At 32.7% G+C, this 27,136-nt stretch overlaps 1 protein-coding gene across 3 annotated transcripts; it reads right to left on the bottom strand.

Annotated features, from left to right (window-relative positions):
* Nucleotides 1–5,122: 5,122 nt before the first annotated feature.
* Nucleotides 5,123–25,888, bottom strand: LOC143079264 (cell adhesion molecule 2-like). 3 transcript variants are annotated; one of them, XM_076254504.1, is made up of 8 exons: nucleotides 25,811–25,888; nucleotides 16,590–16,982; nucleotides 14,271–14,618; nucleotides 12,992–13,270; nucleotides 12,214–12,264; nucleotides 9,002–9,103; nucleotides 6,796–6,829; nucleotides 5,123–5,422 (listed from the first exon to the last, which is right to left on the bottom strand). In XM_076254504.1, the coding sequence occupies exons 1-8, from the start codon at nucleotides 25,857–25,859 to the stop codon at nucleotides 5,395–5,397; spliced, it is 1,284 nt and encodes a 427-aa protein (XP_076110619.1). In that variant the 5' UTR covers nucleotides 25,860–25,888; the 3' UTR covers nucleotides 5,123–5,394. The 3 variants fall into 3 exon arrangements, with proteins under 3 accessions (XP_076110619.1, XP_076110621.1, XP_076110620.1); XM_076254506.1 differs by lacking the exon at nucleotides 9,002–9,103; XM_076254505.1 differs by lacking the exon at nucleotides 12,214–12,264.
* Between the last annotated feature and the right edge of the window lie 1,248 nt (nucleotides 25,889–27,136).

Below are 27,136 nucleotides of genomic sequence, written 5' to 3'. Positions count from 1 at the left end.
GAAAACAATTAATGCAATTTTTTTTCCCGCATACATTGAGAATGTCAGCGTTTCATCTCTGTATTCATATTATTGAACAGTCACTATGGTGTGTAAAACGAAACTATTAGGCCGCATCATCCAAGTACATGTACCAACACTGACATGTCTGAATTCATTTGTGATTTTTAATAAAAAATGTATTTGAGGTTCTCTTCTGGTAATAGTATACTGTTAATCTATTATGTCGGTTGATTGATTTTGTTTGTAGTTAAACGTCAAGTGACAACTATTTCATTCATGTGCACAAATCTCTCGACAAATCTGACGAATTTGACGAGATTGTTGGTAGTTTTACCACATCGTACATATCCGGACACTGTACAATTGTACAATTTTTGTTAGAATATTCTGCGGAAAAAGAATAGTAAACCCAATCCAAATAAGTAGAATAACAATGAAATATCCATGCATGTATAAATGCGTAAACTAAAAATTATGAAGGGACAGGTAAAACACGGGGAACGAAGTAACGTCGACAAAGATGTTGATACCCCATGATATACGAATGTTGTTCCGATGCGTTGGATAACCCTAATTTATATCCGCCTTCCAATTAGAAAAATATGATAGCTCTATGTAATTGACTAATGTTTATAAGAATATATAAAAATAAAAAAAGAAAGAATTGTGTTGTTATTAATAATGTCTAGTAGAGTACAGCGAGTAAAGAAATTTGCTATCAGAGGCCTTCTTGGGAAGAACAATGCGAATGTTGTTTATACATATTTTAATAAAGCTCAAGTCTGATATGAAAAGTCGCAAAAACGAAAACATTTCATAAGCAGACATGTCCCCAGGTCTGGTCAATAGCAGACTTGTCCACAGGTCTGGTCAGAAGCAGACCTGTCCACAGGTCTGGTCAGAAGCAGACCTGTCCATAAGTCTGGTCAGGAGCAGACCTATCCACAGGTCTGGTCTGGGGCAGACCTGTCCTCAGGACTGGTCAAAAGCAGACTTGTCCACAGGTCTGGTCTGGAACAGACCCGTCGATAGGTCTGCAGCAGTCATAAAAAAGCGGACCGTAGGTCTGGTCCACCGTAGACGAAGTTAACTTGCTGGTCTGCTTAAAAATTCTCAAGTTAACTTAAAAAGCAGTCAACAAGTTAACTCTCAGTTAACTTTTGTCAAGGTTAGGACCGCACCCATCTGTATACAGAATAAACAGAAAGACAACAAGATCTATAAATTAGTCAACTAACGCAATGTTCAGGATGTGTAGCCTTTTTTTTATAGATGATTTCGCCAAAAAATATTATTTTGACAAAACTATTGTGAATTGTGAGATTATTACTGCATCAACGAATAAAAGTAGCATCAGTATTCCGGTTTTCAAAAGTCATAAATTAATTGAGAGAAAACAAACCCCGATAACAAAATAAAACCGACGGACTACAAGAAAAAAACAAAGGAACAACAGGAACACTGAAGTGCAACAAAAACAAACGCCAACATACAGAGACACGAAATATAAAGTACAACTGCCATATTCTTGATTTGGTTAAGGACATTTATTGATACCTTATAGATGTCAATTGGGTTGCACCCTTTCCTCGCACTCCACAAGGACTTTTGAATAAATGTAGGTTTGATGTTATAACATTTTGTGTAATTGCTGATGAGAAAATCTGAGACAAATTATCCGTGACCACATTTAGATGAACACTGATGGTACTGGGAGGAAAATTGTAATGCTGGTATGTAATATAAGTGTTGTATAAAATAATCTACCGAATTTCTAAATAAACAATATAAAAAAGCAATTCGTAAATACATGCCTTTTGATATGTGTTCTGTGTCAGATATTAAAGGAATTCACCATATACCGGTTGTACTATTAATTATATGGACATTTTAAAGCTAATTCAAGAAATACCATAGTAATAGATTTATAAATATATGGTATGTGTTCTTATGTTGTAGGTTGAAGATGAAATCAATAATAACCATACATTCACTGATGATCCAAAAGATACTTTTGGAGAGATGTATGTATGATAGGATAAGAGATCCAATGTGCTGTATTCTTTCTTTTGAAAAGTATATTTCAAAGCTACACCATGAGAACAGTTTTGTAATAATAAAATGAGAAAAATCATGTTTGGTACACACGTGTACCATTAGGAGAAGAACATATAAAGTAATGTAATGATAAACATATCACAACTAGCAAATATGTAAATAAACTATAGAAACCATTCTGTTAGAGCCACTTCAATTACTGATATGAATGAAGCTGTGTCTCGACATATTATGAGAATACCAGGTCATCAAAGTTCAATTAAGACTTATTCAAACAGGATGAGCGATACATATTTTGGGGAAAATCTGACTGTCAAAGCAATTCTCTTTGTAACAACATCTCAATTGCATCTGTTCAGAACTAGACTTTTTGAACGAAACAAGGCGTTATGCTAATGTGTCTGTTCCGCCAACTGAAAATGTCATTTCTATTGGTAATAATTCCGCTAATGCCATTCAAGACATGGATATCCTATCCTCTGATATTCAGGCATTGTTTGACAACGGATTGGAACTAGAAGACATAACTTTATCTTGTATATCACATTACCACGATAAAAGTAGTCTAGTGCCAACAAATACAATTATTCACAGCCACGCTTGTAATGCTTATGAGTACAATTTTTCTGATGACAGAAATGCATGGAACTTTGGAAGTCTCCATGTATATGTTATATTGCAAATAGGAATTCAGTAGAATACTGAATTCTTCCACGTCTTTCCATTAAAATTGTGATTAAAACTAATTGAAAGCAAGTATAAATAAGAATTCTAATAAATACTATAAGTAGGAGTGGATAATGTTCATATCTTTGACTTTTTACTACGGAGTACTAGTATTTCATTTTCCTACAAGTGACCTTCTCTCTGATATGACATTTTAGCTCTCACTAGTAAGTGTAACTGAAAGAACTAAACTCAAGCTAACAATCGGCACAAAACACTACAAAAAAAAAATAAAGACAGAAAAACACGAACTCCATTTGAGCCGAGTGAAGGCGGATGTAGAAATCATTTTACAATGTTTATGAAAGAAAGGTTAGTTCTCTAGATAGTTTTAATTAGCTTTTCGTTCATCATTTTTGTTTTACGTTATAAGAAACTCATCCATTTAATAACTTATTTGTGATTAAAAAACAAGAAAAGTAAAGATTGATGATAACAAGTTTCATAACTACATGTATATTTTTTTAGCCACGTAAAACCAACTGTGTAGTAAAACACTCTCTTGTACAGCGTTCAAAATCAATGCTTTATGACAATGAATATCCGACAAATCTGGTACACTAAAATTGAAACGTACAAGCAATACTGGCCTACATACTTTCTTTATGGAACTTTGAATCACTAAGTTTAATTTAACTGAATTGTGATTTACAAAATAAATATATAAGATCCATTTTGTTACATCTCGTGATCAATTTTATTTGGCAATCGCCAATGACAGTCAGCAGAGTTTAAGAACATCAGTTGTTCGACCTGTTAGTCAAATGCGTTATGTTAAAATATACTTTTTCACTTTTTGGTCTTTTGGAAAATGTTGTTTGTGCTGTATTTAGACCCTTCTAAAACGAAATTTGTTTTACATGCGCACGTATAAAAATTGCGGTTTTTATCCAACGCAATCATAGGTTTGAACGTAGTTTTCAATTTAGACTCGTTTATATTTTTTCGTTTGGGCTTGTATCATATTTTCCCTCCGGTTTATATGATCCGTTCATCCTATATTGACTCTTAAAATTCAAGTGTCTATCTGAAATTGAGGGTAAATTATATGGCCTTTCACATACCGTTTCGATCTCTAACATCACTGAAGAGACATATATTGTCGAAATCTATATCTGATGTACAAAAAAATATTGACACCTTGTGTTTGTGGCATGACATCTTGGTCACAAGTTTATCGTTTTCTGTTTAGTATTAAATTTATATTAAGGGCACACGATACAGTATTGAACCTGTATTTATAAGTTGATGAAAATTTGCATATAGGCTATTTTTTACCTCATTAAATCAAATATGTAATAAAAAATATACCTTCATGTGCTACTTTTTGAGTAAAATGAGTTCGAAATTTTGTATATTTGCTCAAAATTCAGATTTGTGTCCGTATTTTCTTTTTCGAAAGAAAGACATAACTTTTTTATTTTAAAAGATAAACACAAAATGGTTTTTGTTAAATAATCGGTAATTTCTGTTTTTTATAAGTACATGTATCATTAAAAATTATGCAATTTTTATTCCGAAATAACTCTATATTTATCAAATGTTCATGAATAGAGGAAAAAACGTCATTTTTTGCTGCATGTTTATCAAGATTAAAAAAATTGCGCTATTTACAGTTTTATAAAATTTTGGTCACATAATCTCCTTGCAAAATGAAACAAATTGCTGTTTTAAGAAATAGGGGTCCATGCACTCATTTTCAAATTAAATCAGTTTGAATGATAAAAATCAGTCGAAAAATGCATCTTTTCTAGATATGTCAGAGTTTGACGTCGCGAAAATAACATTTTACGTTAGCAACGTCATAACATTCCCTGTAACTGTATCGTATGCCCTTAAGATCCATTTTGTTACATCTCGTGATCAATTTTATTTGGCAATCGCCAATGGCAGTTAGCAGGGTTTCAAAACATCAGTTGTTCGACCTGTTAGTCAAATGCGTTTTGTTTAAATATACTTTTTCACTTTTTTGGTCTTTTGGAAAATGTTGTTTGTGCTGTATTTAGACCCTTCTACAATGAAATATGTTTTACATGCACACGTATAAAAATTGCGGTTTTTATCCAACGCAATCATAGGTTTGAACGTAGTTTTCAATTTAGACTCGTTTATATATATATATATATATATATTTCTGACACTATATATATAATGCAAATGATTTGTAAATTTTTATATTTCAGGGGTAACATAAGTGGAGAGAAGCTAAATAAAAATATTTCTCTATCTGTAATTAACGAAACTTTAGTAAATACTTGAAATAAGATATTTTTATTTATTTAAATTTAGCGAACATTTTAATCACCTGAATGTTCTACCATCTATATTTGGCGACCAACAGCTTATGTAAGACTGAAATACGACGTCAGCTACATTTTAACAGACTTTGCATTTTATTGCGTTTAACTCAACGACAACCATAGCTTCATAACCGAATGAGTATATTTTTGTGATATGTTATTTCCGATTTTACAACATTAACCATCAGTTTTACAGTCTTTCTTTGTATCTTGACGGCATATAAAGACGTTAGTTCATTTCATTATATTCACTGTTTTCGCTTTTTGTAGTTCTATTCATTAAATTAAAGATGTTTATCTCTGTATTTTATGTACTATTGACTCCATCATAAATCCTGAAAATAAAAAAAATATATATGTTAAATGTTTGCCTATCCGTATCACATTTTGATTAGGTGCAAATAGATTTAGTTGCTGTGAAATATTTTGATTGTAATACATGTATATCTTGATTTATTATTAAATCTAATGGATCACTATCCTGTTAATAATGAGTTTGTAAGTTCGAGTCAGGCAAGTAGCGAGTTCGTTCTAATCCACTCAAAATTGAGTTAAATTAAGTGAATTTCAGGTTTATAATGTAAGGTAAGAGGGACTCTTTCATCAATCCAGCTTCACGCATCAATCAAATCAGGCCACAACAAATTAGCGAAAAATGCATAAAGTTGCGTTCAGTGATTAAATAAAACTAGAAAAGAATGCCTATAGCGAAAAGTGAAACAAATGAGCAACCGTGGTCCATAAAAACTCTGGTAAATACTGGTAATATAAAAATTGTTAAAGTCATTGACATAAAATCAATCAATTTATCGTTGTATGTGTTGTGTACACGTTCGACTGAAGAGAGCAAAAAACAAATAACAATTTCCAATAACTGTCCGTTAAACTGACGCTCATTCACATAATTTCATACAACTCTCCGCCATTTCGGTGTGTATACCTTCTTCACCATCGAATATTCGGTTTTGAGAGTTCCTCTTGAATATAAATCCAGAAAAGTAATTCAACAAAAAAAATTGTTTAAAATAAAAAAAAACCAAAACAACCCAATGAAATATAATTGTAATGATACAACAATGGACAATATTTGTATAATGAATTGTAGAATGATGCTAACCAAGAGTTTTTGTATTCCACAGCTGATACTTATTTATATATGTGTGATATACAAACGTTTCAGTTTTGAAAAGACGCTTTTTATACTTCAAACTTTGAAATAAGTGTATTAGACAAATATGAATGATCGTCGATATAGAGCTGTAAGTTATTTATGAGAGTGTTTCGCCTATTTTGTCAGGAAAATGTCCAATACCACCAATATGACCATAAGTCATGCTTATCTTATTGTTAATCTGCAACGTTTTTGTTCTTACTCTTAACTATTAAAGAGTAATATAATCGATGATATTTCTAAATCGCTTATTGAAATAAACTTATATTATATAAATATATTATTCAGAGTTAGTATGACGTCCATTATCACTGAAGTAGTATACATATTTTTTAAGGGGCCAGCTGAAGGACGCCTCCGGGTGCGGGAGTTTCTCGTCACATTGAAGACCCATTGGTGGCCTTCGGCTGTTGTCTGCTCTATGGTCGAGTGGTTGTCGCTTTGAAACATGCCCCATTTCCTTTCCCACTTTTATTCATGAAGTCTCATGAAAATAGAGCTATATTGAAGCGAAAATCAATGTAATTATAAACTTACTTATTATCCTTTCCCGTCTTGATGTTTACAATCCCTGAATGGTTAAAAAAAATGAATATCATGCTTTTACTACCATTTTCAATGCCATAGTTCGTACGATACTTTGTAACATAGGTACCTTTATTGTTATAAATACTGATTAATTGACATTTCTGATTTTTGTATTTTGTGCCATGCGTTCCAGTTAGGAAACGAGGAGAGAATTATGGTAACGACAAAAGTGGTACATATTCGTGATCATCTGTGACAAATATTGTATAACAAGAAAACAATAGGTGTTGGCGTCCATAAACATTTAAAAGAGAAGACTTCATAAGAGGGGCGAAAAATACAAGAGTGGAATTCAAACTCCTAAACTAAAAAAAAACTGACAACACAATCGCGAAAAACAAAAAAGACAAACAATATTACACAACTAACAACAAAGAAAAGTGAAAACTTACCAACAGGAACCCAACCAAAACTGGGGTTGATCTCAAGTGCTCCGGAGGAGTAAACAAATTCTGCTTAGCTAGTAGCACATATCGTGTTGCTTATATTAGTTCATTGATATAGGATGATGTGGAATGAGTGCCAATGAGACAACTCTCTATCAAAGTTATAATTTATAAAAGTAAATCATTGTAGGTCATGATGCGGCCTTCAACACGGAGCCTTGGATAACACCGAACAACAAGCTATATAGGGCTCAAAACATTACTAGTTTATAACCATTCAATCGAGAGAAAAAAACGAGAAAGAGAAACGCGTATGCACTACATAAATAGACGACAACTACTGACTACTGAATATTAGATTTATGACTTGGGAAAGGTGCAAACATTTGCAGTGGGATTAAACATTTTAATGTACCAAACTTTTTCCCTTTTCTGAAATAGTAGTATAACATCACAATATAGAAAGACATACTATAAAATATCAATTGGACGGCTTACCTCAACAAAAAGACGCAAACCTGTTTACCAGTCTTATTTAGAACATGTAGAAAGGAAACGGGATTGTACGTACGACATTAGGAACATATTAGCTATCCACTGTCAAATGGATATTCCATAACAGTAAACCAACTCGTCATGGCGTCAGTAAAATTTACGAAGGGATGATTTCAACTTCATCTTACAGCTACTCTCTATCAAGAAAATCGTTATAGGAAATACAATCGTTGGAATATTCGTATCAATTGGCCGGTTTGTTCTTATCCCAGGTATAGATTACCTTAGCCGTATTTAACACAACTTTTGGGAATTTTGGATCCTCAATGCTCTTCAACTTCGTACTTGTATGGCGTTATAAATATTTTGATATGAGCGTCACTAATGAGTCTTATGTAGACAAAACGCGCGTCTGGTGTACTAAATTATAATCCCAGTACTTTTGATAACTATTAACACCACTGGGTCGATGCCACTGCTGGTGGACGTTTCGTCCCCGAGGGTATCACTAGCCCAGTAGTCAGCTCTTCAATGTTGACATGAATATCAATTATGTGGTAATTTTTTATAATTTTCCTGTTTACAAAAATTTGAATGTTTTGAAAAACTAAGGATTTATTTTCTTATCCAAGGAATAGATTGCTTTAGCAGTATTTGGCACAACTGTTGGGAATTTTGGATTCTCAATGCACTTTAACTTCGAACTTGTTTGGCTTTATAATTATTTTGATATGAGCGTCACCTTTGAGTCTTAAGTTTATTTAGACGAAACGCGCGTCTGGTGTACTAATATTTAGTCAGTAGTTGTCGTCTATTTATGTAGTGCATACGTGTTTCTCGTTTCTCGTTTTTTTCTCGTTTGAATGGTTTTAAACTAGTAATGTTTTGGGCCCTTTATAGCTTGTGGTTCGGTGTTATTTAAGGCTCCGTCTTGAAGGCCGTACCTTGACCTATAATGGTTTAACGTATGGTAATTTTAATCATACACATGCTCCTGCTCAAATTTGTGTGAAAACTTTGAACAGCTAAGAACTAGTTTGTGTAAACGTTATAGTAATTTTGTATCTGTTACTAGTATATTAATTCATCAGTTTTGTTTTAAAACGTGATGATATATCCAGAGCTTTACTATTGTGATGACAACGGTTTAGCTAGGTATAAAATTAGGTTTGAGCCACCATTTCTCTATATAAAAAATCCTACACTTAAAAAAAACACCATTTTTTTCTTTATTAATAGTAATTAGGTAGACATATTATACAGTTATAGTTTACCTTTTTTATGTAATATATATAAACTAATTATTTCTCCAAGTTGCAGGACACCTAATATTACTACCAAGGAAACCAATATTGGAATCATTATAGTTGAACATTCTACAAAAATATCAGTAAATATGGAGGTTTAGTTTATAAATAAGCGATACGCCACAAATAAATAAGAAAAGAAGAAGAATTTTATATCAAAATCGTTTGTTGAGGAAGGCTAAATGCATTTCTAATTTCATCTGACCACGTTGAAGCGAGTTGAAGATGAAACTTGGCTTATAAGATATTATTAACCTTTCGTAATTTATTTTGGAAGTACTACATATAATGAGGGAGGGGCTCGGAGTGGTCCTGATTCCGAAATCCCTGGGTCCAGAATTTACAGAAATTTAATTCCCGACATCCCGAAATTCGAAAACAGAATTCCCGCACCCTAAGTGGATCAATCCCGAAATCCCGATCTTAAAATCACCGCACCTGACATCTCGAAAAAAGTTCATATCTATACACCATAACCATTCCACATTAATGTGTAGACTTTAAGATAGTCCAAGACAAAAATATTTTTTTGTTTTGTTTTTTCGTGGCTTGTCGACAATTTTGACTGTGAACCATTTCTCAATTGCTCGATTATTCCTAGTTCAATATAATAAATTATGTCAACTGAAGATTTCGACTATGTTTAATATATGAAGACATTTTCTTTTGATACTTTTTGTTGTTTACATAATTTCTGCATATCTTCAAAGGTTTTTGTCAATACTGGAAAATAGGCAAACATTATCACTAAAGGTCAATCACTGTTATAAGGAGTAGCACGACGAAGACCATGTAGACATTTAATGAGTGACTTTAAAATGCAAATCTTTATTATCATTTTTATAGTCATCTTTTTTAAAATCGTGGCGTTGTTTCATTTGGTTGCTAATGACAATTGCTTTCTGTTTATACGGTTGTCGTAAGAACTAAAATGGGAGTTTCGTACGTAAAACTATCAAATACAACACGTTTATCTATTTGTTCCTGATTCGGTCTTATGTCCAGATTCGTAGCTCTGTCCTAAGAATATTTAAAACGAAATTTTGTTTAAATTTGACTTATTCTCGAATTTGGCATTTGCAGTCATCTAAATAACATAATCTATGACAAACGGGACGATTTCTATTTTGAAATTATCAAATTATATGAGATATATATTTTCAAAATTATTCGGTATTCAAGAGCTCGCAGCTGCTACTCAGACTTTTTATAGCGTCACCAGTGTCCAAGTAGAAGGATGCTGAACTGGTTTGTCAAAGTATCGGACTTTTTTCTAAAAAAAAGTTCATTGGAAGGTACTAAGGGTAGGAAGACCTTACTTATAAATATTCCATATCAACTTCACAAATAATGTACGATGGTCTTGAAGTATAGATTATGTGTACTGACGTTGTTTATCATCTGAATAACGTGTTATGATATTCTTTTTTTTATGTATATATGAATATTAATTTTATCAGTTAGTCTGTTTTTTTGTGATATCAATTTGACGTTGCTCTGTACATCCCGTCATGTTATTGTGCTATGGTAAATTTTTGTATTCTTGTCTTTCATTTTTCTTCATGTGGTTTGTCTATTTGTCCTTTTGAATGTCACAATATATACCCTGTCTGAGTCCTTGATTACGGTCTGAATGTTGTTTTTTACTAGTGCAGGTATTTGTTTCACATTCACAATCCAGCATATATACTAGTATTATTACATGTTTATTGTTTCTTAATATTTTGAATATTCCGTTTTAAAACACCTTGTTTATCTTGACAATTTCTTCAACAAATGTTTTGAGAGTTAATATCTTGTTTTTGTAGATGTGTGTGGCTTTGTTTATTACAACACAAATATTGAGAAACCGGCCAACTTGATATGTTCCGCATACGTGAATATTTTAAAAATTGCTGTGAAGTTTTTTTTTATCATGTATACAACAGTTTATATTAAAACTTTTAAACATTAAGTTTAATTATTTGAAGTGTTAATTGTGTGATTTTGTATGAATTATGTTTTACCGACGGATGCACGTCATTATATTCTTTCTGTGAGCCTCTGACATTCCGTATTGTTCTGTATAGCTTTCAACTACGTCACATAGTAACAGATGTTATGACGACGTTATTGAGGTTCAAATTAGGGATAAAAAACACTTGGTATATACCCCGGCAGTTTCCTGTTTATATACTGACATCTCTGTGTTGTAATCCAATCATAAAACTCGACACATTGGTATCCGTAATATAAGAAAATGTCTACACTAATTACAAGTCGGGAATATGACAGTTGTCATCTATTCGTCTGATGTGTTTGAGCTTTTGATTTTGCCACTTGATTATGGACTTTCTGTTTTGAATTTCACTTGGAGTTTGGCATTTGTTTTAAGATTTTGGAATGTGGTATTTTTGTTGTTTTCCTTTTTGGAATGTGATGACGAATATAACACGATGAGCAGAAGATTCCTTATAGTGTATTGCACTTGGTCTCACTTTGCTGTCCACATTTTGGCCCTTTTTCAAAGTAAGTTATTAGTCCTCGATTTACGAAATAGAACAGTCATTTATTTACACCATTTCATATCTATTATAAGTAAAATATATTTGATGATAATGTGCAGGTATCCGCCCAAATAGGTCTGAGATGAAATGAAATAATTTAATGAGTACCTAGATCTGTATTTGTACTGGGTGTATTTGGTGTGGTGAACACTGTCTCTATATTTGTAATGGATGTATTTGGTGTGGTAAAAACTGTCGCTATATTTGTACTGGATGTATTTGGTGTGGTAAAAACTGTCGCTATATTTGTACTGGATGTATTTGGTGTGGTAAAATCTGTCTCTGTCTGTGTACTGGATATATTTGGTGTGGTAAAACTTATCTCTGCCTATAAACTGGATGTATTCGGTAGGGTAAAAAAAGTCTCTGTGTTCAGCTTAATAAATATTTTGATATGAGCGTCACTAATGAGTCTTATGTCTTGTTTACAATACTTTGAATTTGTCGAAAAAATAAGGATTGTCTTATCCCAGGCATAGATTACCTTAGCCGTATTTGGCACAACTTTTTGGAATTTTGAATGATTCTCAACTTTTAATTGTTTAGCTTAATAAATATTTTGATATGAACGTCACTGATGAGTCTTATGTAGATGAAACGCGCGTCTGGCGTACTAAATTATAATCCTGGTACCTTTGATAACTATTGTTGTCATTTTCGTAGAGTCAGTTGTAGTGGTAAAATCTGTTAATGAAATTTCATGAATGATGAATTCTTACGTGTTGTTTTAGAATATCTTATCGAATCTTTACAATTTTAGTAATATGGTATATAATATGATAGTATTAAGTAATTCGATATGAATATTTTCCTTTACAGTACAATGTAAAAAAGAGAATTCAATTTACATTCATGAGACAAAATCAATACACGCACTGCAAAATATAGGACCTTTGAGACGTTGCAACATTTAAACTCTTTTTTTTTTTACCACGATTTTTTTTATTTATGTTTAATGTCTGTTTCATTTAAAACTTACATACTTGTATATATTCCATAATTTACATTAACATAAGTTAAGTTTTGTCTCATTCAGTCTACTATTTAAGGTCTTTGAAAATTGAATTTTTGCGGTTAATTTTCTACCTATTTGTATGTGTAGAAAGTTGATAATGTTGAATGTTTGTCCATTTAATCTGTACAGTGCCATATGGATATAGTTATCTCTCTCATTTAATGTCACATTATTGAACGGTGTGGACGTTTGTGTATATATGTATATCATAAATTTGTATGTGAATTTAGCTGTTCATAGTGGATTGTGGTTCATAAAATCTATTGTATGCTACAAATATGTAGTTAAAATTGACAATGGAAATGTGGATTGTATCAAAGAGACAACTACACGACCATAGAGCTCTCTCAGTTACTACCGCATTATTGATATATATCTCTATGTTTTAAAACTCACCTATTTGTATGTGTATAGAGTTGTTCATGTTGAATGTTTGCCCATTAAAACTGTTTTGTGCTACACATATGTAGCGATCTGTTTTAACAACATTACTAATGACATATATAGCACCAGTCCCTAATGGCATATTGGTGTTGGATTCTTTGTACCACGTATAACCAGTGTTAATTACAAAAGGATTTCCATCTGATGTACACGACAGAGATATGGGTCCTGCTCCTTCAGTAAATATTGGAATATTAGGAGACTTAGTAACTTCAACATTTCTTACACTATCTGTGAAAAAGTGAGAGAAAATTTGTAATAGAAATACTGTTATATGTGATTTACTAGTAAACAGCTTTTGGCCCTGCTTCTGTGGTATATATTGGGTTGGTTGGAGAATTATTATGTTGTATGTTTCTGTCAACACTGTATGATAAAAAAAATTGTTACTTGTACATTTCTGACAATATCTGTTTAATTTGAAAACTATCAACAAGTCAAAAATAATTATTTTTTTGTAAAAATAAACTTTCTCACATGTTCCTTTAAGCCGGGAGTCAAGCTTTCACGATTTGTACAGCAAGCCTTGACCGTAACATTCCCTATTAAACTTTGTTAAAAGTTTGATAAGATTCTGTTAATTATGACTGGGAATTCAAACTAAAGTTAAAATTTGTAAAATCAATTATTTAATCACGACAACAATCAGGTATTCTTTAGGAAATATTAACTGTTTTCAGTCGATTTTTTGGGGATTATCCCCTTTTTAAAACCGATTTAAATCCGATAGGTTTTGCATGATTAGAAATGACAGAATCTGTCTCGACAACGTCCCGGTTCAACCGAATGTGATTTGACAGAGTTCATGAATGAATGCATTAGGTCGTATGTTTTTTCGTTTAAATTGTTTATCATTCGTCATTTCGGGGCCTGTAATGTCAGACTATGTGATATGGGCTTTTCTAATGGTTGAAAGCCGTAATATGACATATCGCTTTTAATGTCTGTGTCATCTGGTTCTTGTACAGAGTTGTCCCATTGTAATTCATACAACATCTATTTATTTTTCTTTATCTAAAAACTTGCATTTTATAGTAGTGCAAGTCTATTTATTAGGGAGTTCACATGTTTTATCTTATCAGAAACGATTATTCACAAGATTTGAATATTAATTAAGGCTTTTACTTTTCTTCATCTTGTGTTATAATTCTAGACTTATTTAGTCTGTAATTCTACTAATCTTTGGGCACAATTTAACCCTGCATCGAAACATTTGATTTTAACAACTTACAATGGACATTAATGGGGTTAGTCTGTTGGTACAACTCCTGTAGTACGTCTTGATAAGCAACCTGACATCTGACTATAGCATTATCATCTAGCTGTTCCATCTTCAGTGTCAGCTGACTGGTACCGTGGAATGTACAGTTTGATGGAATCTCTATCGCTGTCGTGTTTTGTGATTCGTATGATGTTTCCTCTATAGTAGTACCATTATAGTTACGTATGTATCTCACCCATCTAAATTTGCCTTCTGGTTTACCAACATTACCAGTACATGTGAAGACAATATTATTCCCTTCTTCTATCCCAGTTGATGATATATGTACTGGTTCACTGTCTGGTTGTTCTGGATAACCTGATATTAATATTTTTATTGTTTTGTTATATATAAAACGGTTTAGTATTTTTCAAGTCCGGACCTTTTATAACCGACAATACGACTGGTGGAAGTGTTTAGCAACTTTGACTGGCTTAACAGCCCTCTCATGGACGTCTCGATGTCTGACAGTAATTAGCGATCGTTTATATATTGTTTAATGCGTGACTATGGAAAGTTGGAAAGAACGGCCGACATTTTGTTTTTGGTAAGATCTGTTTGGTATGTTGACTATTATGGTCTTGTTTACTGCCTTGACAACGGCTGCTTGCAGGACCAGGTTGGTCAGCTTTGCAGCCCGCTAACCACGATTGAAAAGTACTGGTCGATGAATCTCAGAAATAGTAAAAACGATGACAGTAAGCTCTATCAGGACCAAAGTCGTAAGACATTGAAATGGTGGGCCTTTATCACAGACCCTCAGACGTCGGTCGGCATAATATGTCCCCCGTAATGAATGTTACGGACCATACATATGCTTAAGATGGTATTACTTACTGCACAGCCTTGGATTGGTTTCTGTCATCGTAATTAGGGGTGTCGTTGATCATTCTATCAGTAAACCAACATCGTAGATAGCGGGTGAACATAGAGAAGCTGACCCAGCGATAAGCCATGTCATTTCAGTTGTAATGACTGAGACGTGGCTTAATATATTGTATCAGTAATGGCGATCATACGGTATGGGTATTATCATCATTAAAGGCCGTTTTGATGCATATAATTGCTAACATTCCCTTCATTTGAATTTTGGTGGATATTTGTCTCATTGACAATCATTCCCCATACCCTAATTTCGATATACGAGTTACTAAATTGTTCGAATCCCATTTTACTTGTTTTTTTTTTAATTTAGTGTTTAAAAACGCAACGTGTAAAATGTATCAAGCATGTCAAGTAAGACTTTAAATAAGTTTAAAAAAAAGGATAAGTACACTTATTGTTTCCCCGTTACCATTGCGATTATTTTTCCCTTTCTCTTTCTATCTCTCTTACAATACGAATGGCAAGCTCAAAAGTCGCCGTGCAAACGCCATAATAAAACAACCATGGTTTGGTAAGAAATTTGTAGAAAGAAAAATGAACCAAAAACTATATTCAAAAGATTGTAATACTACACCCGTTAAGGTGTATGGAGGATTGGGAAGATTTCTTTTGCAAATTCGAGTTAAATATAGAATGATTTGTAGAATCAATAGTAAACAACACTGGTGTAAGACATATTTTCATGAATCAGATTGGCCTTTGGAATAAAAATCCACCCGATCGAATATTTAGTGATCAGTTTTAATTTCTCATGGTTGCAGTCTTGTAACGACTTATCCATAGGTTTACAAGCAGACCAGCTGATCTTTGATTTTTTTTAAAGAATAAAATGCTACATTGAAATTGTATTCATATGCATGTTATGAATGTCGTAATGTGAAATTATAATTTATTTTTGGATTCATTTGAAAAAAGGAGGGTCATGCCACGAAAATTGAAAAAAAGTTATGCAACCCAGAAGTCACAACAATTTTTTCTACTTTCTGTTTTCTGTTTTTACTAGGTCGCACCACTCCCAGTAAACCTGATATCCCCAAAAAGATGCAAATTTTTTTTTTAAAATGCAAATGGGTGTTTCAATTTAGCATACACTTTTTATCAAATAGAAAAAAAAATGAGTCCAGGAAAAATTTCAGGAAAAATGAACTGTTTTAATTCAATTCACTCCATGTGTTGACATGCACCGGAAACTGGGGTTGTTATACACTGGTATATATAACTGTTATGAAATGTCTTTAAAAATAAATCAATTATTTTGTTTCATTAAGTAGCCATATTTGAACATTCATTCTTAAGTTTGCATTGTTTGAACCATAAATTCATAAAACCATAAATCAGTATTACAATAATCTACTTATACGACATATTTAAAATGATGATATATGTTTTGCTATTTACACATACCTATAACACTTAAATTCGCAACACCAGAATTTGACGTTGTACTTCCACTTGAACCTGCATATTGTACTTGACACATGTACTCCTTCTCGTCTTCACAGGCAATCTGAGAAAACTGTATTACAGCAGAGTCTGTAGATGAAGATGTTGGGTTGGTAAGTGTCACTCTGTCTGTTAAATAATTACCATCAGTTGTTAAGGTTGCATTTAATGGTACTGATGGAGTATAAAATGTGGCTATATTTTTAAACTGCTCATTTATTTTAGCCTGAATACTTGCACCTGTAACAAATTCCCCTGTCACAGTTGTATAAGAACATCTCAACTGTAAACTATTCTGTCCAAATATTCCTTCTGAAGGTGTTGCCTGTATCTGAACACTTATCGCTTCGATACCTACAAAGAAGGACAACTTAATTAGTTACAATTACACAGGTTATTTAATAAATTTTAAAGTGCAAAATTTCAGACATGAGAAACAATACGACGATACAGTTTTAGCGAATAAGCGCAATGAAGGAGTCCAAAGATATAAATGTGGGGCCAAACAGGTGTTATTTGACACTATCGATGTAAGGCAATATATATTGTGGCAAGCAGTTGTTATTTTACGCAATCGATGAAAGGCAATATATTGTGGCAAACAGGTTTTATTTACACTATCGATGTAAGACAATATATTATGTCAAACAGGTGGCATTTTACCTTATTGATGTACAGATGGTCGCGATCCTAAGCTTGATTAAAGTTAACTAACTTGGAGCAGACTTGTTGACTGCTTTCTAAGTTAACTTGAGTTTTTTTAAGCAGACAAGCAAGTTAACTTCGTTGTTGATGGACCAGACCTAAGGTCTGATTTTTTAGGAATGCAGCAGACCTATCGACAGGTCTGCTCCAGACCAGTCCTGGGGACAGGTCAGCTCCTGACAAGACCTATGGACAGGTCTGCTCCTGACCAGACCTATGGACAAGTCTGCTTTTGACCTGACCTGAGGACAGGTCTGCTTATGACAGATTATCGTGTGTAAAAGTTTTCAAATCAGACTTGAGCTTTTATTAAAATATGTAAACAGCATTCGCATTGTTTTTCCCCAGATAGCAAATTTCTTTACTCTCTAGACTCCACTAGATATTATACAAAATTCTATTTTTTAATTTGATATATTCTTATATACATAAAACAATGGCTATACAATCACATAGAGCTATCATAAAGGAAATGAGAGTTTTTTTTAGTTTTTTTTGATATTAGAGGGCGGATAGAAAGGTTATCCAACTCATCGGAACAATATTCTTATATCATTGGATATCAACATCATTGTCGACGTTGCTTCGTTCCCCGTTTTATACCTGTCTCTTCCTAAATTTTACTTTATGTATTGATATTTCATTGTTATTCAACTTGATTGCATTGGATTTACTATTCTATTTTATGCCGAATATTCTAACGAAAAATGTGCAGTGTGCGGATACATACGGTGTGGTAAAACTATCAACAATCTCGTCAAATTTGTCAGATTTGATATATGGGACGTTCCAAAATTATACTCAATGTACATGTGCACTTGAATGAAATAGTTGCCACTTGACGTTTGACTACAAACAAAATCAATCAACCGACTACTAGTAATAGCTTAACAGTATACTATTCACAGAAAAGAACCTCATATACTAATTTATTAAAACCTCAAATGAATTCAGATATGTCAGCGTTGGTACTTGGATGATGCGGACTAATAGGAGCAGGAAACGTAAACTTGTAGTCCTTACGGGCGTAGAAAAAAGTGGTAATAGTTATCAAAAGTACCAGGATTATAATTTAGTACGCCAGACGCGCGTTTCGTCTACATAAGACTCATCAGTGACGCTCATATCAAAATAGTTATAAAGCCAAACAATACAAAGTTGAAGAGCATAGAGGATCCGATAAACCTCGCGTAAATTTTCTTACGGGCGTGAAACTGTTGGTATGGCGTAAATAAAAATACCCATAATGCTTTGTTTTAAGGATCATGGGATTTTTTTTCAAAATTTGGCTCTTTGGTTTTAGTTTGCAAGCGTTGCTTCATATATTCAAGGATAATCTAAGCTTGTCTTGCGCTTTTTGGAAGTATTAGAAATTTGAATTATGGAATCAAATTGATTAGTGAAAATCGTGAAAGAAGTATACATGGTAAATTATAATTATGTGAGTATAACTAAGTTATTTTTTAAGTTTTATTTAACCTATCAGTAATTTTTAAATCCCAAAACCATTATCCTTGGATAGAAAAACATCAAAATCTTTTACTTTTAAGTTAAATTGCAGTATTATGATTTATATTTTAATTCAAAAGACAATAATTTAAAAAAAAAAACACTTTAAAATGCTACTTTTATTTCAAGAAAAATTATTATTGTCATATTATTTTTGTTTAAACGTAAAAACGTATTTGAGCCAGTGTCTTTTTAAAATGTATTTATTTATATATTAGCTTCTTCAATGGTTAATATTTCAAGTTTTTTTGTCAAGCAATGAGAAATAAAAGCAACAGTAAAGAAGCTTGTATGAAATACACAAAAGTACACAGCTATGGTTATACATTGATCTAAAATAAGTGTAGTATTATGTAAGGATATTACGCCTGGTGTATTTATTGACCAGGCGTACTCATTTAAATTTTCCGCCTGGTTTCCGCCTCAGTTACGCTTGGTTTAAGCCTGGTTTCCGCCTTGACATGCATTTTGTAAACACTGCAATGCCGCCTGGATATAGTATGATTCTTACGCCTGGTTTCCGTGTATAAACGGGCGTCACAGTTCGTACAGAAAGTATCAATATTTTGAAAAAAAGGAGGACATGTTGACACCCTAAATTTATGCGAACAAAAATTTGTTGTTATTGTATTGCAATATTGCTGTCCATTGTATTATACATTGAATCCTGACATAAAAAATATGGCTGATTTACTATGCGGGTATATAGATTTACAAATTAAAGTGCACATAGGGTCAGTTTTGGTCGATGCGGTTAAATAATTGTGTTGTACAAGTCAGCATGATGTATCAAAACTACTGAAATTTTGTTACGTATCAATATTTTGAATAAAGGAGGACATGCTGACAGCCTAAATTTATGCGAACAAAAATTTGTTCTTATTGTATTGCAATATTGCTGTCCATTGTATTATACATTGAATCCTGAAATAAAAAAATAGATTTACAAATTTAAGTGCACATAGGGTCAGTTTTGGTCGATGCGGTCAAATAATTGTGTTGTACAAGTCAGCATGAGGTATCAAAACTACTGAAAGTTTGTCACGTATCAATATTTTGAATAAAAGGAGGACATGCTGGCACCCTAAATTTATGCGAACAAAAATTTGTAGTCTGTTTAAATGATGCTTTCATTTTGTATAAGAAATTCTATCCTGAAATTAAAATATTGCTACATAGATAAAGGACGTATAACTAACATCTTATATACGCCCTTTCATAGATATACATAATAAAGTGCAAATATGGTTGAATTTGATAGGTATTTGAATATATATGCATTGCCCGTTATCAATGCAACCAAGATCGTTTTTTGATTTATAGGTTGGCAGATCACAGATACATTTATGTTACAAGCAACGTTTTTATTAATTTATGCGTGCTTTATTTTCAAATATTTGTATAAAATCCTGTTTATACATAAACGGAAATATTAATTTTACTTTATTTTCGATGTTAATACTACGAAACAAAGACATTAAAAAATATTTTTAAAAAATCGATGTAGATCGGTCTTGGTTACAAGTTAACTTAGTGTTGAGCAGACCAGTCAAAAGTTAGCTTGGAAACAGATCTGGTTGCGATCGGATCTGTAAAAGCAAAAATTAACTTTGTGGCAGGACTGGTTTCTAAGTTAACTTATGTTAACTTAACGGCAGGACTGGTTTCGAAGTTAACTAAGTTAACTTTAACAGGACTGGTTCGAATTTAACTTATATCAATAGCGGACCTGTTTCCAAGTTAACTTTTTGGCAGACATAAAATCAGTCCTAGGACCAAGTGCGCTTTTCAAGTTAATTAGATTTTGTTCGTAGGACTGGTCAGAGCAATCCTAAATTCGGTCACAGGTTAACTTTGACCAGTCCAAATGACTGGTTATCAAGTTTACTTGCTGTACAGGTTAGGACTGCACCCATCTGTAAGGTTATTCATTTTGTCGAGCGGGTAATATTTTACTCTATCTACTTTAGGTAATTTATTGTGTCAAGCAGATGATATTTTACGCGATCGATGTAAGACAATATCGTGTGTCAAGTAGTTTGTATTTTACACAATAGATGTTAAACAATATATTGTGTCAAGTATTTTGGTATTTTACCTTATCGATGTAAGGTAATGTATTGTGTCAAGCGTGTGGTATTTTACCCTATAGATTTAAGGTAATATATTGTGTCAAGCACTTGGTATTTTACCCTATCGATTTAATACACTATATATTGTGTCAAGCACCTGATATTTCACGCAATCGATGTAAGACAATATGTTATGTCAAGCACTTGGTATTTCATCATATCGAGGTAAGACAATATATTTTGTCAAGCACGTGGTAGTTTACGCAATCGATGTAAGACAATATATTATGTCAAGCAGGTGGTATTTTAGGCAATCGATGTAAGACAATATATTGTTGCAAGCAGGTGGTATTTTACTCAATTGATGTAAGGCAAAATATTGTGTCAATCAGGTGGTATTCTACGCAATCGTTGTTAGGCAATATATTGTGTCAAGCACCTGGTATTTTTCGCAATCGATGTAAGGCAATATATTGTTGCAAGCAGGTGTAATTTTACACTATCGATGTAAGACAATAAACTGTGTCTATCAGGTGGAATAAACCTATCGAGTTAAGGTAATATAGTGTGTCAAGCAGGTGGTATTTTACGCAATCGATGTAACTACATGCATTGAATTGAATGCCGATTTCGACAATGTTGAATGATTTATATGTCTTTTCTTGGTGTTGACATGAATATCAATTATGTGGTCATTTTTATTAATTTCCTGTTTACAAAACTTTGAATTTTTCGAATAACTAAGGATTTTCTTATCCCAGGCATAGATTACCTTAGCCGTATTAGACATTTGCGGAAACTGTCATACACCTACGATTAGGATTACAATTACACTTACAGGTAGCATTTAAATCTTGGACTTTCTCAAAGTGTAAAAATAAACCGTTGATCCAAAACAATGTAACGATAGTGATGTTTTGTGTAGTTGAACAAAGATTTTTTCTAATATATTTGCAGCAATGTGTTACATGTAGCATTTATTATTGTAAACGGTGTTATCCAGGTTGAAAAAGCTGTAATTGTACGAAGTATGATAGAATGAACTAACATTATTTAAAAAATAAATTTAACATGAGACACAAAATATCACAATTGTCGTTGCAGTAGCTACATGTAGATTGGCACAATTTCTGAAAGTCGGCAATACTTTGTGTTAGGAAAGGTGCAATCAACCATGGAGCATGTTTATCCTAGGTTATACTTTCTTTCTTTTATTTTGTTTATAAGAGAATGAGGAAATACAGGAGAAGGGGGCAGGACCTTTTTCCTGACGTCGGGATCGGGTGTTTTTAAGCTCGAGATTTCGGGAATGATCCTTTCGGGATCCGCGATTTCTTTTTTTTCGAATTTCGGGATGTTGGGATTTAATTATTTTTTTTTAATTCGGAACCTGGGGATTACATGTTTTTCAGCTCGGGATTTCGGGATCAGGACCCTTCCGACCCCTCCCCCTTTCCATCATATAGCGGACGGGTGTATTCTTCATCATGAAATTTCACTTACCGTTCTGTAGAACTTTGAAGTCTTTTATTTTACCTGAAGAGGACAAACACTTTTGTCTACGTTTTTGGTTTCAAAAGAAAAAAAACTCACATCGATTCGAGAGAAAAAAATCCAGTTATCAACGAACTTCTCTATGTTGGAAATATATTTTAGACTATTCACCGCACTCAGTTGAAATGTAAGAATAGGTATACTCAAATAGTTAAAGCTTTGCTAAAAAAATGCATAATGAGTTCCAAGTTGTTTTTCTCTTCTACAATTGTTATAATATCTGTAATAACATTGATATTTCGAGACAATGTGTGGTTATTCTTTATATACTGCAACTCTTATAACTGTTCTAAATGAAGTATTTAGGGTAAAAAACATCATTTCTTAATTTTCAACGGAAGACGTAAAATTTCCGCGAACCTGTATGTTTTATTGACGTCACAAATACAACACTACGGAAACATATTGTCAACGTCATAAACAAGGTGATATACGGTCAGTGACTGTATATCACATATGAATATACGGTCAATGCAATTTGACTGCTCAAATAGCACAGCTGCAGTATATTCAAAAGTATGATCGTTTTTTTTCCGCGGTGTCGATAATTATCCCCAATGAACATGGGTGGAACTGGTATAATTAAAACATGAGCTTTAACCCCTGTTCCGAGACTGGTGCTATTTTCATGGAATTGTAATACAGAGTGCACTGACGACGCAGGGGTCGATCTAGCTAGCTATTTTCAAAGTAGGATCCCAACCCTAGGTAAAAAGGGGGGGTCCGACCATATGTCCCTATTCAAAAGCATTGATCGGCAAGAGAAGGGGTGTTCCAATCACCCGAACAGACCGTGATCTCTCACTGTGACATTGTTCATTTCAACACAAAGTTGATACGCAAATCTATTGATTGTTAGGAATAAAAATTGCAAACGTATAACTGGACTGAGAAGAATTTAAAAAAAAAAATCATTTTAAGTCGGCAAGGCAACAGTTGCGGATAAAAAGTTGTAATCGTGCATAACAAAAACGAAACCAACATTACTATTTCAAATAAAACCGTTTGTAGAGTAAAAAATGGTCTTATTTGCCACAAAATTTCAATTTTCTACTAATTGCAATTAAAAAATAAGCAATTATGGTTTCTACCGGAAAATGCACCCAAATTCAGTTAAGACAGTCACAGTATACCAAACTATGATCATGAAATACGAATGAAGACTGTTCTGTCAGGATATAAAATGACCTACTGCACTTACATATTTATGAAAATTGTTTGATTTCGACAAGTACAGTAAAATTACAATTTGAAAGAAAAAAAAATGTCACTTTTTAATGGTTTATGTGACATAAAAATTATACATCGTTTATCAAAAAAAAAAATTCTATACAAACAGAATATACTGTTATTTCTCTAAAATATCCATAAAGTATTTATTTTTTGTATGTTCATTCGGTAAAGCTACACATTGGAGTTGCAACTGATATTTTACAAAACATTATTAGTTACATAGTGTGCTAGTGACCTAAAACGATATATATTAGTTCAGTAAATTAATTCCGTATGGAATGATGGCTCAAATCCCCATATGGAGTTTACTGACCCCATATATATATATATAGTATTAGGTCACTAGCACACTATGTAACGAATTTATCTTACCGACTATCTCAACATGTGGTATTTAGGTATTTTACACTATGGATGTAAGGTAATTTACTGTGTCAAGCAAGTCGTATATGACCCCATATATATATAGTATAAGGTCACTAGCACACTATGTAACGAATTCATCTTACCGACTATCTCACTATCTCAACATGTGGTATTTAGGTATTTTACACTACGGATGTAAGGTAATTTACTGTGTCAAGCAAGTCGCATTTTACCCTATTGATGTAAAAATGTTAGTTTATTTTTCAGATTGGTCATGATGATAAAAATGTAAATTCATTTCGAAAATATTGAATTATTTGTAGGTATTTTCATGCTAACTGATTTTAGTTGTCTGTCTATCTTAATAGTTTGAAAAATAATAAAACCAAACAAAAATATAAATTGACGATATTCATGACTGAGGAATCATTTTGATGTAAATAGTCAGTAGGTAGATGGCAGTATTCTAGACATTTCTGCCTAGTAAAATATTTGTCTACCCATAATAGAAAAAAACAAAGGACATGGAACTGAGCGTAACCATAAAATTTCGATGAATTGAAAAATGACAAACTTAACCTGTGCATTTGTCCCGCGTCGTAGAAACTTCAGTTACTGAGACAAGCATGTTATAGTCCATTCCCATGGAGGCAAAATGTAGAATCCGTAGGAACAATTATATTGTACCAATACACGAATTAGAACATAGCCAAACAAGTACATGTTCAGTAGTTTGATTAAACACCGGTGGTTTTTATTATTACAACAATGTATCAAAACTAATCTCAGAACTAAAATGATCGACACTTATAATGTTAATGTAAATAGGTTGGTAAACATTATCACCATGATTGTATTTATAATTGAATATGTTGAAACGTAAATAAAGTACACACTTGGATTAGTTCATTACATATTCTTGTCTTTAAATGTACCCCTTCATTGTTGCTATATGGTGATTTTTTAGTACATAATTTAAAAGTAAGACAATATTTTTATTTGGCGATGAACATACACTTAGTATACGTAGTTATAATCATTTCAATGAATATCTTGAAATCAGATATTTTTACGTTTAAATTTCTTATATGTTTACTTTACAAAAACATTTTGATCAGACAAGTCTACTCAGAGTTATAGCCCTAAAAAAGTATCCAGTTACAAACGATTTTCTTTATTAAAATGTCAAAGGTAAATGAACTTACGACGGTATGCACGGCCACACATAATATATATATATATATATATATATATATATATACAATCAGTTATACAGGTATCAACTGCAACGAAATTATTAGAGGTTTATCACGAACCTGCTGCTACAGAAGCTGGAATTGCAATATCGATATGAGAATGAAGATTGTTCATACACCCGTAAAGTCAACTTGCAGACACCTTTCATCATACACAACATATAATATATAAAACGTGTGATTGCTATACAACTACATGCTCATAATTATAAACTTGTCGGCCGAATTCACATCATGTATCCGATTAGTTGTATAAATGAGAAAGCACGATTTCAGAATAAATTGTCCTTAAATCAAATTCATCTCAAACTTTGTCAATTATTATTTCTTGTAGTAACACTGGAAGCTCCGAGGAAAATTAAAAAATGCGACTTAAGTTATAAGTCAAGTATGGAATTAAAGTCGATTGGGAGTTCAACTTAAGTGGTTTTCTTCTATATTAAGAGTAACTTAACTTTTACCCAAAACATATTTTTAAAATACTCACCTATAAGTGAAAAAAGCACAATCACAACATGTATATTTTTGGTACCCATTATATTATCCAGGAAGAGGAAGAAAAAAACGTTAGATTTACCTGTATATATACAGTTACTGTATAGATGCAGTTACTTTTATGATATGCAATAAAAGATATATTGCGTAGGAACGGAAATGTACAAAATTTGTGTACAGTTATAACAGTTTTTTTATCAGATAGAATTGAGATAGGAAATGGGGAATGTGTCAAAGCGACAATAACCCGACCATAGAGCAGACAACAGCCGAAGGCTAACAATGGGTCTTCAATGTAGCAAGAAACCCCCGCACCTGGAGGCGATCTTCAGCTGGCCCCTTAAATAAAATGTATACTACTACAGTGATAATGAACGTCATACTAAACTCCGAATTATACACAAGAAACTAAAATTAAAAATCATACAAGAATAACAGAGGCCAGAGGCTCCTGACTTGGGACAGGCGCAAAATTGCGGCGGGGTTAAACATGTTCATGAGATCTCAACCTTCCCCCTATACCTCTAGCCAAGGTAGAAAAGTAAACGCATAACAATACGCACATTAAAATTCAGTTCAAGAGAAGTCCGAGTCCGATGTCAGAAGATGTAACAAAGAAATAAATAAAATGACAATAATACATAAATAACAACAGACTACTAGCAGTTAACTGACATGCCAGCTCCAGACCTCAATTAAACTGATTATGTCTTCATCATATGAATATCAGACACAATCCCTCCCGTTAGGGGTTTAGTATCATACTATCATAAAATATTTAAAAAGAACATAACCCATGTCATGCCCACAACTGTTTTTTTTTTTTTTTTTTTTTTTTTTAAATAAATGTGTCCAGTTGCGATGCAAGCCCCTATAAGTGAATCAATATAAAAGCCAAAATATGCAATCTTTAAAAATCTGACACCAGTATCGTAACTATATCCCTTCTTATCAAGTCTGTTTAAAGGTTTTGTAAGCTTTTGAGGTGAATACTGACATTTTTGTGCTTTGTAAGGAATATTACCATTAAAGATTGGATGTGAAATACCTGAACGTATAAGATGTCTGAATGTTGAGTTATATTTACGAATTATTTCCTTATACTGATGATGAAATTTAGTAAATGTTTTGATTAGTTTGTGATATCGAAAACCCTGGTGTAATAATTTTTCGGTAATACATAAATTTCTCTCGCTTAAAACTAATACGTTGTTACATTCATGAACAAATCGTACAAGTTGATATATATGAACACCATAATATTGTTACAAGGGAACGTCAACATCTAAAAATGGATAAGTAACGATAGGAAATGAAA

This window comes from Mytilus galloprovincialis, chromosome 6 (assembly GCF_965363235.1).
Source record: "Mytilus galloprovincialis chromosome 6, xbMytGall1.hap1.1, whole genome shotgun sequence".
NCBI lineage: Eukaryota > Metazoa > Mollusca > Bivalvia > Mytilida > Mytilidae > Mytilus > Mytilus galloprovincialis.
The sequence above is the reverse complement of the archived record's forward strand: the minus strand, read 5'-3'. Positions and strand labels throughout refer to the sequence as shown.